Consider the following 15,474-nt stretch of genomic DNA (forward strand, 5'->3'; position numbering starts at 1 on the left):
TGTAAAGTTTCGTAATCAATAGTAAGTAGTATTGAAGTGAAACATTCGAATATTTTGGATTAACTCTCATTGTAAATAGAAACATTGTTTAATATTTCTCATATCGGTATATACTTTTATAAAATATTACTCCAATTATGAGATTTGATTTTATTCGAAACATTTCTAATAACTCACAAATATTTAAATTCTTCTTTCAATGGCTGAGGTAATATATTGCATTGCATTTGAAATTGTTCTATTCACTTGTTCTTCATTTCCAATCGATGGATTCACCTCTACCAAATCCATTCCAACAAATTTCGAATATTTTTGACATTTTCTACAAATCTTTAATCCATCCTGATGTGAAATTCCATTCTCCACAGCTGTTCCTGTACTTGGTGTAAATTCTGGATCAATACCATCCACGTCAAAACTCAAAAATAATGGAAATTCTGATTGATTTAAATTCAAGTGTGAAAAACATTCTTCCAAACAATATTCGATTTCTAATTGATGAATTTCACTTGCAGTAAAGTGTTGAATTTTGAACTTTTTCAAGATTTCTTGTTCGAAAGAATCGACATCTCGAAGACCCAAGTAAGCCAACCGAGAAGAAACTAGGAGATTGATTTCTTCATTCATCCATTCGAAACCAATGTGTGAATTTCTTTCCTCTCCCAAAATTGATTGACCACAGAGGAAAGCAAGTGGCATACCATGCATATTCTTACTCATTGAATCTGATTGGTGTCAAATAGTTTATCGACAAGTGACAGAGTTGAGAGTTTAAATAAAAACAAGAAACAAACCTTTTGGAGTGTTAATGTCTGCATGAGCATCCACCCACAGTACTCTTAAATCTGGATATTCCATTAACATGGCATAAATTGAGCCAATTGCCACAGAATGATCTCCACCAATGTTTACTATAAATGGTTTCTTATTGGATTGAACTTGGAAAATAGTGTTGATTGTTTCGGCAATTTGTTGATTGAAGGAGCCAACTCTTCTCTGATTGAGACAAATCTCCATATCATCAGCCTCTTTGTCTACCAATGTTGAAGGACTTTTCGAATAATCTGGACTATTACTATTCGAATCTCTCTTTTCATTAATTTTAATAACTGGCAAGTGATTTAACAATTGTGTTTGTAGTAAATGATAAGCTCCCAACTCAACACCCTCTCTTCTCTGACCCAAGCCACACCAACTTTCCAGAATTACAACATTCTCATTGTTTTCCTCTTGTTGATTTCTCATCATGTTATCAATGATATTCATTAGCTGTGGATGCATCTATGATAACTTGTGTATTAATAAGTTTGTTTTTTTTATGTGGTGAAGAATACGTTAGAACATCCAGTTCTAAACTCTCACTTTAAAAACACATGTTTGGTTGTGTGAATTGCCAATTTAGATGCAACTTATCTTCTATCGATTGGAAACATACCTTAACAAGGATCGCCGTTCACATGTTACTGAAATGTGCGTTCAGTTAACATTGTTTTTAACTCAACAACTTGTCAATGTTCTTGTAGTATACTCTCAAATTCATTTAAGAAACCTTAGCCGTGTGGGTGGTACTTTACTGATCCATTGCAGATAAGAGTTGAGCTGTAGTAAGTTACGACATTATTTTCAGTGAATAGGAAAACTTCCACAACAACATCATAAAGAGATGGTAAGAAAAGAAGTGAATTCATTCTAAGGGAAATTACCAATATTTACCATCCAAATAAATCATATCCCTCAATAGTCAAACGAAATAAGCCTCATCCAAGTATGAAACTAGATAATAATGAAGAAACTGTTGCAAAAGAAAATATAATATTCATTCAAATTCATCTAAAATTATTGCCTATTAAAATAAACATATCAACATTAAGCAGAATTTCTAATCTTTGCAACAATTGCTTGGACTTTTGCATTGCCTGAAGCTCTTGGATCAATTCCTAAATCAGCATTAGATTTGAAACTACATCCACTCTTTTCCAAACACAATCCAAGTCCAACCTCTGTAATGTAAGCATTTTCTCTGAGAGTGTAACATGGTGCTACTTGCTGACATCCATAAAAGTAATATTGCTTTGGGCAGTTAGAAAATACAGAGCCAGCAAAACTTTGGAAATATTGCATGCAATCCAATTTACATGCAACACATTCAGATTGTTGCTTTCCAAAGAATGAGTTACGATTTGCGTGAGAGGTTGAAGTTGGACCTGTAATATTAAAACGAGATGGATTATAGTCAACTGTTCTTCTTGCACCTTCAGAGAGGGAAGACCTACCTGAGGCTGGTGGTGCTGCTTTAACTGCTGGCTTAACTGGGACCTTTGGTTTGACTACAACTTTTGGTTTAACTACAACCTTTGGTTTGACAGCTGGTTTGACATTCTTGACCTTACTTTTAACCTTACTCTTAGTCTTTGATTTGGCCTTTGATTTACTCTTGGACTTACTCTTTGATTTACTCTTTGATTTGCTCTTTGATTTACTGGTTGACTTGGACTTGCTCTTTGACTTACTAGCAGACTTGCTCTTTGATTTACTTGCTGATGACTTACTAGATTTGGATTTACTAGCAGATGACTTTCCTGATTTACCTGATTTACCAGATTTACCAGCTCCCTTACCAGCTCCTCTTCCAGAACCCTTACCAGCTCCTCCTCTTCCAGAACCTTTTCCACCTCCTCTACCAGCACCTCCTCTTCCAGCAGATCCACCACGAGATCCAGAACCTCCTCTTCCTGATCCACCTCTACCACCACCTCCACCTCTACCACCAGAGGAACCTCCACGACCTCCTCCACCGCCTCCACCTCTACCTCCACCTCCGCCTCCAGAGCCACCTCCTTTACCGAGAGTGAAAGCATCTGAAAGGGTTTCTTCCAATAATTCTTCCTCCTCCAAATCATCAGAAAGTGTAGTTACTCCTCTTTTAGCAGAACTCTTGGCTGTATTATCTGGGCCTCTACATTGACTTGCTGTTCCTTCAACAACAATACTGTTACCCAATAAAAATACCAACACAAGAGTTGTTATTAGAAATAAACAGACGAAACAACGACTTGACATTTTTTCTGATAAAGAGTGTCAGTTTGTTGTTGGAGTACGAGGAAGAGACATGATTGGTATGCAGTAACACATGAGTTTGATTACAATCATCCTTTCCAGTTACTAATTTTCTTATAGATAGATTATAATGAAGGAAATTGCTAATGTTTGTTCAACACTTTAGATAGCAACGAAATTGTGTTGTATTTGAAACAATATTGTTATTGTAATCTTGGTTTGATTTGAGTAAAAGGAAATTTGATTTTGATGCATCTAATTTTCAACTAGTCATTCCAAATCTGCACATGTGAAATTGTTGTAAATATTATAGTAGGTGAGGTATTATTAAAACAAATCCTCAATGTCCACATTTTCCCATCCTTTGAAAAATATTCCCTTCTTATTGACATTTAGCATTTTAGCTTCCCATTCTCTGTATCCTTTGATTGGTGCATCAGCGTTTACAATTTTACTGAATACTTTAACTCCATTATTAACATTTTCATAAACTCCTGCCAGTAGTTCTAAATCCTGATCAAATATCATATCAACTGTTTTAGCAAATTTGTTTCGTATGAAAGGAATCTTGTTCAGAAAATTCAATATGGAGAGGGAGGAATAGAACTTGAATATTACTTTAACTTCACCTTCTCCTGTTGGAATTAAGCAAAATACTTGTGACATTCTTGGACCTGATCTTTCATTTGCAATATAGTCAGTGGTGTCCATTCTTACAAAGCAAGGTGGAATGAATGATAACTGAACCATAAATTCTGATTTCAGACCTGGAATTTTCTTGAATTCTGGTTTTGTGAATCGATAAGTGAAAGAATCTTGATGAATACTTTGATCGTATTGCATTTCTTTTGGAATGAGTCTTCTCGATGGATTGTCTGATGGGATATCTTTAGATATTACGAGTTGGCTTTGAATCTGTGTGGCTTGACTTCTCTTTCCAATAGTTCCATCATGTGTAAAATCCAAATGAGCAGGGTCAAGCAAATTCTCCAATACAAACGAGTAATGACAAGGTAGGTCTCTTGTGTTTTCTATTAACACTTCTAGTTTTGAAGAATCATCAGTTAAAAATTCTTCTCTAAATAATTCCAAAGGTATTTGATTAATATCTGCCTTAACCTTATCATTGGGAAATACCCAAATTAGTCCACAACATTCATGAACTTGTTTTGCTTGGCACTTGATGGTAGAGCACAATCCTTTCATTCTTTCAGACGAAACTGATGGAATTCTAACACATTGTCCTTCTTTTTCAAACCTCCAACCATGATAAGCACATTCCAAGGATCTTTTCCCTTCGAATTCTGTAACTTGTCCTGTAGAAAGTTTGGCAGATCTGTGAGGGCATAAATCTTTCACACAAGTAATATTGCCATCACTAGTTCTATACAATGCAAGTGGTTCTCCAAATAGCTTGATTGTTTTTGGTTTAGAATCAGTGATGGAAACATCTTTTGAAAGTGCCACTGGATACCAAAACAAGGTCATTTCCAAATTTGTAACATCTGATTTGGTTTTAAATGTATCATTAGGAAATTTCTCAATAATATTCTTTTGTTTAAATATGAACGAAAAATCCAACCAATCAAATAATCGTAGATAATACTTTGATACTACAACCAATCCTCCCACAACGATAGCACCCAATGCTAGGAGCATGCTGATTGAATATTCCGATCCTAATACTTTACTTCCTATCTTTACGAGTTGTTGCATTTTTTAAAAGAAATTTGATCTTACTTAATCTTGCCTTTACATCATGGCTAATTGATCAAGTCGAGTGATAGAAGCTAGGAGGAGATTTAAATTACAACACTAACAAAACGCACTTGAGAAAATCAACAACCAGAAAATATTAGCCTTAAACTTTAAGCATTTTTAATCTTAAAAAATATTGATGAAGAGAAGTAAGAAAATGGAAATTCTTCTTACAATTAATTCATAAGAAGTTGATAGGAGAGCTTATTATCAATGTCCTTTCAATGTCCACTCAATGTCCACCTAGCTGGAGATGCGAATGATGTCCTCGGTAATGAAATATTAGGAATCCGAAAACCATCATCATATTAGACAATTACACTTCATTGAATATTATTTAAACAAAATGACTCAAGGAGAAGAAACATCTGGTTTGAGATTTTTCTCTAGAAACAAAAGCAAAGCTTGGGCAGAAAAGTTCTTCCTTGCCTATGGCCCTATTTGGATGCTTTACTTTGTCTTTCTGATTTATTATGAAATTTATGAAGGTGCCTCGAAACTTGGTTGGACAATGTTTGGTGTCATAATGGCAACTCCTTGTGTTATGTATCCATTGATGTTTCCAGGAAAGGCAGACAGCAAGTTACCAATCACTGAAAGATATTGGTTTAAGGCTAATCTTTGGATTTTATTTTTCAATTTTGTTGGAAATTATTTCTGGACTCACTACTTTTTCAATCTACTTGGAGCTAGATATACTTTGGAGGCATATAGTATCAATGATATTCCTTATTTGATGTTTTTCTGCACCCAAGCTTATTTCACTTTTTATTTCACATTTAGTAATGTTCTATTGAGAATGATTTATACTGGAATGAAAGAATCAAGAGGGAGAACTGTCTTTGTTGTATTGTTCCTTTGTGCATTTTGCTATTTCACAGCCTATATGGAAACACTCACAATCCAACATTTCAAATATTACACACACAAAAATAGGGATGCAATGTTAAAGTACGGTTCAATTTTCTATGCTCTATACTTTATTGTTGGATTTCCAATGTATTTCAGAGTGGATGAAGAGGAGAAGGAGAAGAAATTTTCCACATGGAAAGTTGTCACTGAGAGCTTGGCATCATGCATGTTAGTGACTATATTGCTTGACTTTTGGAGATTGATTATTGGAGGAATCATTCCAGATATTCCTCAATGCAATTGGAAAAATTAAATAAATTTACAAGTACTTTCTATAATCCTCCTTAGTTCTGTGTACCAGCTTTTCCTCAGCTTTACAACTTTTACAAGTCAGAATACACTGTCGTGTCTGGACTGGATCAAACGAAACTGAAATCATGAAATGATCACAATCCAGTTGTCTCCTTTTTTCATTATCAATTTCTGATCGATGTTCATTATCCATCAAGCCATAGCCCTGCTCAGCTGCTTGAAGAGCTTTCGTTCCCTTTCGTGTGCTTCTCTTAAAATTATCATATTCTTCCTGGAAAGCATAAATGTACGAAGTGTAAGAGCGGAATTGTTCTCTAAGTTTCATATTTCTATTTGTAAATTTAATTCTCCTGTTGAGTAAGGCAAAGTAAAGTTTCTGAAAAACCAAATGTTGTTCTGGTTTCATATCAGATGGAATAAACTTTTTTTGAAATCCAAAAATGTTTCGTGGATCTTTTAACTGAAACATGTTTTCAATTTCTTTTTCCAAAGTTTTGCCCTCCTTTATGAATAAGGCAGCATGATCCCTTTCTTCCTCTGTGGAAATTATTTTACCAAATGTTCTTTCCAATAGATATTTCTGGAAAGGAAGAGAATAAATAATGTTTCTAATTTTTCTATCAATAAGGACATAGACTGTGTAGAGATCTTTGATTTCAAAATAATTTAGTATCACTATCCATATTTCTTCCAAATGAATTTTGGTAAATATTGTTTCTGTTAAAACTTTAGGTTTCGGTTTCTTGTTAGATTTCTTAGGGATGGTATTCAACAAGTAGTCTTCGTCTAACAATGCAAATGAAGACATTTTTTGATTATCCTAATTTTAAATCTGATCTTGTAACTGTGATGATCATCCTCAAAGTGTGAAGTTTCAATTTCAAACAGTCAACTTGCAAAAAGAGCTGTTTATTCCACATTACAAAAAGATGTTCCAACAAAAACAGCATCAGTATTGGAGAAAGGTTCAAGTGTTAGCAATTCTCTTGGTTTGAAATACTTTTTAACATCGGTGATTGTTTCTTGGGTCCATTCTACAGATTGTTGAACGTATCCTTCAGGTTTGTGTAGTACAATATAAAAATCTCCACCTTCTTTAAGGAATAATTTGGCATTCTCTGTCATTGCTTTGTGAGTACCATTTGTCATTATGATGTCCACTTTTTCAGGAATTTCTGATTGATATTCAGATGGATTATTTGCACTTCCACTAATTGCAATAAGATTATTTCTTTGTGATTGCAATTTTGCAACAATTTGATAGTCAGATTCAGAACTATTAACACAATAAACTTTTCCACTAGTAGAAATAATATCCGAAATAAAAGATAAGGTAATTGGTGCAACATCAATACACAATATCTTTCCTCCTGGTTTGACACTCATAAAGTGCAAACCAGACACAATGCTGGCAGCCAGGCGACAATCCACTCTCCATTTTCTATATTCAGTTCCGTTAATTGTAACGATTTCATCAAAATCAAAAACTTCAGGAATATTTGGTGCATAGTTTACAGTACACAATACATGGAATGGCTCTTCAGGACTTGTTGTGATGAACATATTTGGAAATCTGTGTGGTTCAATTGTTGACATTTTTTTTTGATGATAAATCAACGGAAGGATTGGTTGTTTTGCAATGTTACCTTCATTGTAAAATGCAATTATTTGTTGAGGATGACAGCAAAGATTGCACTCTCTTGAAGTTTGTGAAATGTTGAAGGTGTTTCTTGTAGGATTCGTAGTTAGCTTTCTCCTTTTCATACTTTTCAAGTTCTGTGTAGTAATAGGAAGGAGGCCACACATTTGTTTTGATTTCAATCAAATCTTCTTCCTCTAGAGAATTCTGAATGAGTGGTAAATAGTTTGCATAATTGTTTGTCATATAGTAGAGGCATAGTTTTCGTAATTGTTTGGCATTGTAAAGTTTAGAAAACAAGTAGAGAGTTACAATTTCTTCACTGCCATTTTTTGCATTCTCTTCATTGATAGATTTCGATATGAAAACTTCACATTGAGTTTCAAGATGATTCATGTTATATAGGTGAGCTATGGCTAAAATTGTACACACAGAATTGGAATCAAATACAGGTTGTCTGTGATAGACATGTTGTAGAAAGGCCTCGCATCCTTTGATTTGATCTTCAATGGAATTAGTTAATTCTTGACCTTCAAATAGATTAATTTCAGTCATGGAAGAAGAGCTCTCAATAAAGCCATCTGTGAACATAACCTTAAAGACATCACTGCACACAAATAGAAAACATTTGTTGGCGTATCTGTAGTTATCTCCAATTTTGAATTGAACATCAGCATACTCTTTCTTTCCAAAGAAGTTTGTGTTTAGTTTCGAATAGAAATCCTGCATAATATTTTCAGATCCCTCATTAAACAAATCACACTTATCGTAAAAGTTTTTCAGAGATGGTGCGTCGAATAAGAGTGATAATTCATCAATTCTTCCTTTCAGGAATTTCTTCTCTAGATTAATAGTTTTCCCACAGTAAGTCAATTCTAGTATGGTTATAAATTCTTGTGTTGATATAGATTCTACTAGCTCAAGTTTGAAAATTTTCTCCTCATAAAGTATGGTCTTAAATAAAGTGGAGTACTCAGAATAGAGCTCCGGTATTTCTTCTATCTTATCGTTTGCAGCAAGATATTTCAATTTAGTGAATAAATTTTCCAATACTTTCGAGCAAGAACAGCTCAGAATAATACTATGAGCATATAGATTTTCTATTTCATTATTCTCATAATTCATTCCAATAATATGTACATCAGAAAATGCAGAATTATTGAGTAGTGATTGATTATTCTCAAATGAAAATCCAATTCTTTCTAACGGTTGAGGTTTTTCTCTTTTCTCTGGTAATCGAGGACATTTCCTCACAGGAGGTGGAAGACAAGTGGAAACAAGGAGTTTCAAAGTGGATACTTTTGTTTCCTGATACGCTGCATTTATCACTCGATGCATGCACAAAGTTACATTAATATCCAAATCCGAACTTATGAGATAACTTGCACAAACATTATCCTCATTCTTTTTCACCACATTCATAATATCCTCCTCAATTATTGATCTTTGCAAATCAAAATTTTCATTCATCATTAAATCACATTTTGTACAAACTAATACTATTTTCTATAAATTTGTGGATTCAAATATTGCAAAAATACCTACACATGAACTATCAGATTTTAAACAATTGGGAATCCAAATTTTATCCACATTCTCCAATGTTTTCGGTTGATCAATTGCAAATCTTTCAATTCATGAATAATTGCAACTTGACGTTAAACTTACAATATTAAAATTACATCACAATCAAATTTATCATCAATTGTACCAATCTATTCAAATTTAATTTCAAATTTAATTCAAAATATTAAATCACACCTACATGAAAACTAAGGAGATACGATTGATCACCAGATCTGAAACTTGTTACTCCTGTACTAATTTCATCATTATTCCTAATTAATTTGTTCCGATCGTCAATACTACCAACAGAATGCTTACCCTCTTTTATTGGTTACACATCGTAGGAGAGATTGTTTTCCAACGCCTTCATCTCCTAAAATTTTGACTTTCAGAATAAGTGATGCCATTTTTTATAAATTATAAATTAAATAAATTTTAACGGCAAGTATTGATCCAAACTTTACAAAAAAAAATGACACGAAGAGGATGTCGTCTCACTTGTTCTAATCGATTTTATTACATCACGATGATCATCTAAATAATTCACCACTCATTAAACAAGATCCGAAAACAAAAGACTTCATTTTCCTATCGATTTGAAAATAGTGCTTTTTATTTCAGTGCCGTAAAATGATGATATTAAAATTTCCAATCGATACAATTGTTTGATTGGTATAACATCAGACTCGGTTTATATTTTTGATAAAAAGACAAAAGAAGTGATCAATTCGTTTGCTTTTGGAGGAGTTTTGGTGATGAGTATTGATGATGAATGAGCATGATGAAATATATGTTATTTCAGATCGAGCAAATGAACATTCCTACAGTGTTGAAAAGTTTAAATTGGGAGAATTTATTAGAAACAAGAATGCTCCAGCTGTTAAACCAGTTTGGATTACATCAGATACATGTTCTAATACGTATGGAAGTGTAGTATTTAATGGTGTGAACACTAGATATTTAATTATTCTTGACAATTTTGAAAGTAATTTAAAAATATTTGATTATGAGACTGGATCTTTGATTAATAATACAATTTTTTCAGTTTATCCATATGCTTATTCATTAGGAAAGATTTCAAACAAGGAAATAGTTGTTGGATGCTCTAAGGTTTATTGAAATTTATGAAATCGATGAGAATTCATTTGGATTAGACAAACAAGCACTCAAGTTGATCATTTCTAAACCCATTACAGATTATCCAGAATTTTTTTCTATAACACAATGAATCGAAAGATTATTTTTTCAAATGTGTACGACAGTTCTATAACAGTTTGGAGTCAGGATAAATTAGAGCTAGTCCATCAGCATCAAGAACACCTTGATGGTATTTCAGGAACGTGTTTGGATGTAAATACAGGAGAGCTCTTTGTTTGTTTTTCTAAGGGGGTTAGCATATTCAAGTAGAGTGATTATTTTCCAATTTGGATAAGCATTCAAATTTATTATCCAGCCCTTATAGCTCCAACCATGGTTGATAAGATCTTTTGAGCTGATGCCCTCTTACTCAAATTCAGTTTCTTTCTATCAACAGTACATCTATTCTTTGTAATACACATTGCAATAGCAACTTGGATGATATTATCTGAGGCAGTTCTTTCATAACATGGAGCTTTTTGTTGACATCCATAATAATAATATTGCTGTCCGCATGTGGAGAAGATAGATGAGAATCCACCAAATGGTTGAGTACAATCAATCTTACAAGCAACACAAGTATTACGTTCAGAACCAGTGAATAATGATCTTTCTCCTTGATCATCACTTGAAGGACCAGTCATATCAAAAAAGCTTGGATTTTGAGCTGCAATTTGCTTGGCAAGAGTATCAATTGCATTATATGTGATGTGTGTATCCTTTCCTCCATTGCCATTTGCCACAGCAGTTGGTACAGGTTTTACAACAACTGTTGGTGGAGCTACAACAGCAGCAACGGTTACCTTTTTAACATTGTTAACCAATGGATCTCTGGTTACCTTGGTAGTTTTGGCTTTAGCCTTACTCTTTGATTTACTCTTTGATTTACTCTTACTCTTGGACTTTCCTTTAGATTTTCCTTTAGATTTTCCTTTAGATTTACCTTTAGACTTTCCTTTAGATTTACCCTTTGAAGACTTTCCTTTGGATTTACCTTTGGATTTTCCAGAAGATTTACCCTTAGATTTACCAGATGACTTTCCTCTTGAACCCTTGCTGCCACCTTTGGAGCCACCTTTACTGCCTCTAGAACCACCTCTGGATCCACCTTTACTGCCTCTTGAGCCACCTTTGCTTCCTCTGCTTCCACCTCTAGAACCTCCACTTCTGCTTCCTCTGGATCCTCCTCTTGAACCTCCACTTCTAGAACCACCTCTTGAGCCACCTCTGCCTCCTCCTCCACGGCCACCACCACGGCCTCCTCCACCTCTGCCTCCACCACCACGACCACCTCCACCTCCTCTACCTCCAAGAGTGGTTGCTGCATGTGTTGCTCTTTCATAATTTTCCAAATCTTCCTCATCCAAATCGTGTCCAAGAACGAGTGTAGTTCTGGTTTTACTTGATGAGGCAGTACTGGCTGGTCCTCTGCATTGACTGGCTGTGGCATCAACATAGATAACCATGGCCAACAAGGCAACCAAACCAAACAATACGCTGATTCTTACACCTCTGTTAAATAACATTTTTTTAAAGATACACACTCATAATTTTACAGAACTGATACATTTCTCACTATCAACCTTCCAAATTAAGTATGATGTGAGTACGGTAGTGGAACACTTTCTGGATATTTGAAGTTTTCAATCGAGTCAGCATGGAATAGGAACAAATAAACAGCACTTATGTGGCATGATAAAAGAATTTGGGTATTAATTCAGTTAGCTATCAAGAGATTTGTAAAATAATTTATCTGAAAAAATGCCTAATTTCAAATATTTTTCGGTGCTGATCCTCGTTTCAATAATTACATTGGTAATGGAATTTGTTTTAGCTGGGGTGACTATTCCAGCAAGTATTGCTCCTCTCAACACCATCATTAATTTAAAAAACAGCCAAACCGATTTCAACAATAATGGAAATCAGACTGATGCATTCACTCCTATAGCATTGGAAGGAAAGATGAATATCACGATCAGTGCTCGTTATTTTACCTTGATTAATTTGCCAACTAATAGAATTATAGTATTGAATATTTCGGAAGTGGATAATTGCAAACAACAACAGAACAGTTCGGAATCAACAACATGCACTTCATCCGAGAGTAATAATTTGAAATTTCTAATTCAATACAGTGATTGGGTAACCGAGAAAAAGTATGAAATGGTAATAACACCAAACACTAATTTTACATTGAAAATCAAGAATGCCAACGATAGTACATTCTATTCGATTGGAGTTTTCAGAGTAAAATCCTCAAAAAACATTGATGGAGCAATAACAGATGGTAATGAATATAATTTCCTATTTCAGTTGGATGTTGTGGACTCTATTGAAATGCCAGAATATGTATTTGTGATAATAATGATTTGTTCAGGACTTGTTGCTTCAATTATGTTTTTAATTACATTAATTCAATCTGGAGTTTCAATGACTTTTGTTTTGGGAGTGGATTTCTTTTCATTATGTTATAGGAGAGGAAAGAAAGGTTATTCACAAATTAATGTGAATATTCCTGAGGAAGAGTAAAGCTTAGAAACTCAATTTTCTCGAGGTTGGAATAATGAAATCGCCCAACAGTAATCCAATAGTTACTGATACCGTGATAGAAAGTAAATTGAATACAAATTCAATGCCACTAATCAAACTAGTCTCATCTCCTGAGCTAGCTGTCAAAAATTCCTTAACACCTCTCACACCAAATGCAGCAGGTATTAACAAAACAGTACCACAAACTGTAACCAGTAAAGCAGGATTTTTGGTAATATGAGCATACAAATTACCAGTAACACCACAAACAAGAGCTCCTAATAAAGCACCCACTTCTGTTCCTAAATAGTATGAGCTGTATGTAGTTACAAAGAATGAAAGATAAGAAATGATAGCTACGAAAATATAGGTCACTATCTTCTTGGGCACTCTGAACGTGAAAATATTTGAAACAATAATAAGTGGTAAAACTAGAGCTAAAATCCACTCTGGAACTCGTCTAAAGGTTCGGTACTTGTCTGGTTTTTCGTGAGAAAAAATGGTGGTAGAATTCGATAAGAAGTGGTCTATTCCTGTGGCCATCAACACACCAAATCCAAGCTGTAATGTCACAATGAAACCACTGAATAATCTTACTGAACCACTCAACAAGTGTCTCGTACTCAACTCGGCAATACCTGTTGTGAATTGAATACCTGGTAAAATGGAGAATACGCCACAAAGCGTTACCAAAAATACTGATAATGGAGAGGCAACTGGATCAGCAAATTGGGCAAAAACGATTTTCAAAATTGTGGCTACAATACCAGCAACCACAGAATTAATTACACTATTTACACGTTGGAAATATGGATACCTTTCTGCAAGTGTACAGAAAAGACCAACAAGAACACCTATCGCACAAGAGGTTATCATTTCAATAATACTTCCATCCAAGAATACTACCCAAGCAAAGCTATTGAGCAAGTGAGTTATGATTTGATAAAATGAATGGTTAAATATTGGCTTACTCTTAATGACCTTTCTAATTCTTGTTCTTGCATCAGGAATGGTAATTTTTCTTTGAGCAAGTTCATCAGCAATGTGATCGAGCTTGTACAACTTGTCAAGATTCAAAGAGCCACCAGCTGATGATAAATTAGCACTATCGATGGTAATATAAAGAGTAGTAGAGGTACTTCTACCATTTTCAACATTAAAGTGTGTCCAATCGATAGGGTCAGAGAATGAAAACAACAACCCAGTACTGGTATATTCAATTTGGCATGGTTTGACACCGAATTGTTTTGAAATATATGTAAGATGGTACTCTAAACGGTGCGCTGGAATACCAAAAGTTGCCAAAGCAAATCCAAGATCGATGAGAATTAATTGAACTTGTCTTTCATATTCGAATATTGTCGAGTAGGAGCTTCCTACTACTTGATTACCATTATCTGATAAACTTTCATCCACAACAATTTTTCCCTCCTCCATTTCAGTAATCTTTTCATTTGAAAAGATGGAATCAGATGGTAATTTCTCCTCACTCTCTGAAATAGGTTTGTTTGAAAATGATTTGGTAAAGTAATTATCAAATACATTGAAGGATGGAGATTTCTTTGTCGAAGAAGTTGGAGTAACATTATGCATATTTGGAATAGATCCCAAATGCAGTGGTTGATCCCTTTCAGAGAGGGCATTCATATTATCTTCACTTTTAACAGTCTCCAACCCTTCAGCACTAGGTGTTTTGGCTCCTTTTTTTCTGATAATTATATTAGATTTTTCAACAAAAGATCCTGAAGTTTTCTTCTTTCTTAAACGTTTGTTTTGAGAAGGAATATTTAGTGTAATATCACTTCTCTCCCTGTTAATTTCATGTTCAATAGGATCCATAGTATCATCCTCTTCGGATTTATAAATTAATTTGGGTGCACTTGTAATTGGTTGTCTTTGTTGTTTCATGGTGCGTTTTGTTTCCTTCATTCGTTGCACCATACCATTAATCATTCTCACACGTTCTTCCAAAAGTTCCTTTTGTTGAGTCAATTGAACAAGTGATGTTCTTTTAAAATCATCAGAAGGTAACAAGCTGTTAGATTGAGAATCATAGGAGGACAACATGTCTCTGTGAGGATATTCGGATTGGCTTCTCAATAAATGATGAGGTTTTTGTGCTGATTCATCCTTATTGCCAACCATTTCAAGCCACCACCACTTTGGACTTGTTTTCTTTTGTTTCGGAGTTGCTTTCTTGGAAACATCTACAATAGGACTATCATCATCAATAATAATTTCCTCCGATTTGGTTGTTTCCTGTTGATGGTCTTCCCTTTGTTGAAGTCCAAACCAATTAAACAATGATCTTTTTCCTGATGTTTGTTTCCTCTGTTCTGGTTGTTTAGCACTTGTAGAATTGATTGAATTTTGAATTGAAGTATGATGAATCATTGGTGTATCTTCCTCCTCTTCAGTTGAAGACTCTTCCGCACTCTCTGATTCATCTGCATCAGATGAAGAGATGTGAATCTGTTGCTTGGCAACACTGTTTTGTTTAATTAATCTCCTTTTACTTCCATTATTATTATTGTTGATATTATTACTATTGGGAAGACTTTGACTAATGGTCGGATGTTGTTGTTCTAATGTTGATGATGATGAACCAATAATTCATAATATTC

At 34.3% G+C, this 15,474-nt stretch overlaps 9 protein-coding genes across 9 annotated transcripts; 1 reads left to right on the forward strand and 8 right to left on the reverse strand.

The window, feature by feature from the left end:
• Positions 1-183: 183 nt before the first annotated feature.
• Positions 184-1,245, reverse strand: NAEGRDRAFT_74735 (arginase; the record flags this gene model as incomplete). Its single annotated transcript, XM_002670251.1, has 2 exons — positions 184-725; positions 795-1,245. 2 exons carry the CDS (start codon positions 1,243-1,245, stop codon positions 184-186), a joined length of 993 nt encoding a protein of 330 aa, XP_002670297.1.
• A 621-nt stretch (positions 1,246-1,866) lies between these two features.
• On the reverse strand, positions 1,867-3,060 carry NAEGRDRAFT_74736 (uncharacterized protein; the record flags this gene model as incomplete). Its single annotated transcript, XM_002670252.1, has 1 exon — positions 1,867-3,060. The coding sequence occupies one exon, from the start codon at positions 3,058-3,060 to the stop codon at positions 1,867-1,869; it is 1,194 nt and encodes a 397-aa protein (XP_002670298.1).
• Positions 3,061-3,384: 324 nt separating this feature from the next.
• NAEGRDRAFT_53656 (uncharacterized protein) lies at positions 3,385-4,716 on the reverse strand (the record flags this gene model as incomplete). Its single annotated transcript, XM_002670253.1, has 1 exon — positions 3,385-4,716. One exon carries the CDS (start codon positions 4,714-4,716, stop codon positions 3,385-3,387), a length of 1,332 nt encoding a protein of 443 aa, XP_002670299.1.
• Positions 4,717-5,986: 1,270 nt separating this feature from the next.
• On the reverse strand, positions 5,987-6,787 carry NAEGRDRAFT_53657 (uncharacterized protein; the record flags this gene model as incomplete). The annotated part of the gene is made up of 1 exon (XM_002670254.1): positions 5,987-6,787. One exon carries the CDS (start codon positions 6,785-6,787, stop codon positions 5,987-5,989), a length of 801 nt encoding a protein of 266 aa, XP_002670300.1.
• A 101-nt stretch (positions 6,788-6,888) lies between these two features.
• On the reverse strand, positions 6,889-7,365 carry NAEGRDRAFT_74739 (uncharacterized protein; the record flags this gene model as incomplete). The annotated part of the gene is made up of 1 exon (XM_002670255.1): positions 6,889-7,365. The coding sequence occupies one exon, from the start codon at positions 7,363-7,365 to the stop codon at positions 6,889-6,891; it is 477 nt and encodes a 158-aa protein (XP_002670301.1).
• A 262-nt stretch (positions 7,366-7,627) lies between these two features.
• Positions 7,628-9,088, reverse strand: NAEGRDRAFT_74740 (uncharacterized protein; the record flags this gene model as incomplete). Its single annotated transcript, XM_002670256.1, has 1 exon — positions 7,628-9,088. The coding sequence occupies one exon, from the start codon at positions 9,086-9,088 to the stop codon at positions 7,628-7,630; it is 1,461 nt and encodes a 486-aa protein (XP_002670302.1).
• Positions 9,089-9,952: 864 nt separating this feature from the next.
• NAEGRDRAFT_74741 (uncharacterized protein) lies at positions 9,953-10,303 on the forward strand (the record flags this gene model as incomplete). The annotated part of the gene is made up of 1 exon (XM_002670213.1): positions 9,953-10,303. One exon carries the CDS (start codon positions 9,953-9,955, stop codon positions 10,301-10,303), a length of 351 nt encoding a protein of 116 aa, XP_002670259.1.
• Positions 10,304-10,629: 326 nt separating this feature from the next.
• Positions 10,630-11,847, reverse strand: NAEGRDRAFT_74742 (uncharacterized protein; the record flags this gene model as incomplete). The annotated part of the gene is made up of 1 exon (XM_002670257.1): positions 10,630-11,847. One exon carries the CDS (start codon positions 11,845-11,847, stop codon positions 10,630-10,632), a length of 1,218 nt encoding a protein of 405 aa, XP_002670303.1.
• Positions 11,848-12,853: 1,006 nt separating this feature from the next.
• On the reverse strand, positions 12,854-15,244 carry NAEGRDRAFT_53660 (uncharacterized protein; the record flags this gene model as incomplete). Its single annotated transcript, XM_002670258.1, has 1 exon — positions 12,854-15,244. The coding sequence occupies one exon, from the start codon at positions 15,242-15,244 to the stop codon at positions 12,854-12,856; it is 2,391 nt and encodes a 796-aa protein (XP_002670304.1).
• Positions 15,245-15,474: the final 230 nt, after the last annotated feature.

Source organism: Naegleria gruberi, assembly GCF_000004985.1.
Source record: "Naegleria gruberi genomic scaffold NAEGRscaffold_73, whole genome shotgun sequence".
Lineage (NCBI taxonomy): Eukaryota > Heterolobosea > Eutetramitea > Acrasida > Naegleriidae > Naegleria > Naegleria gruberi.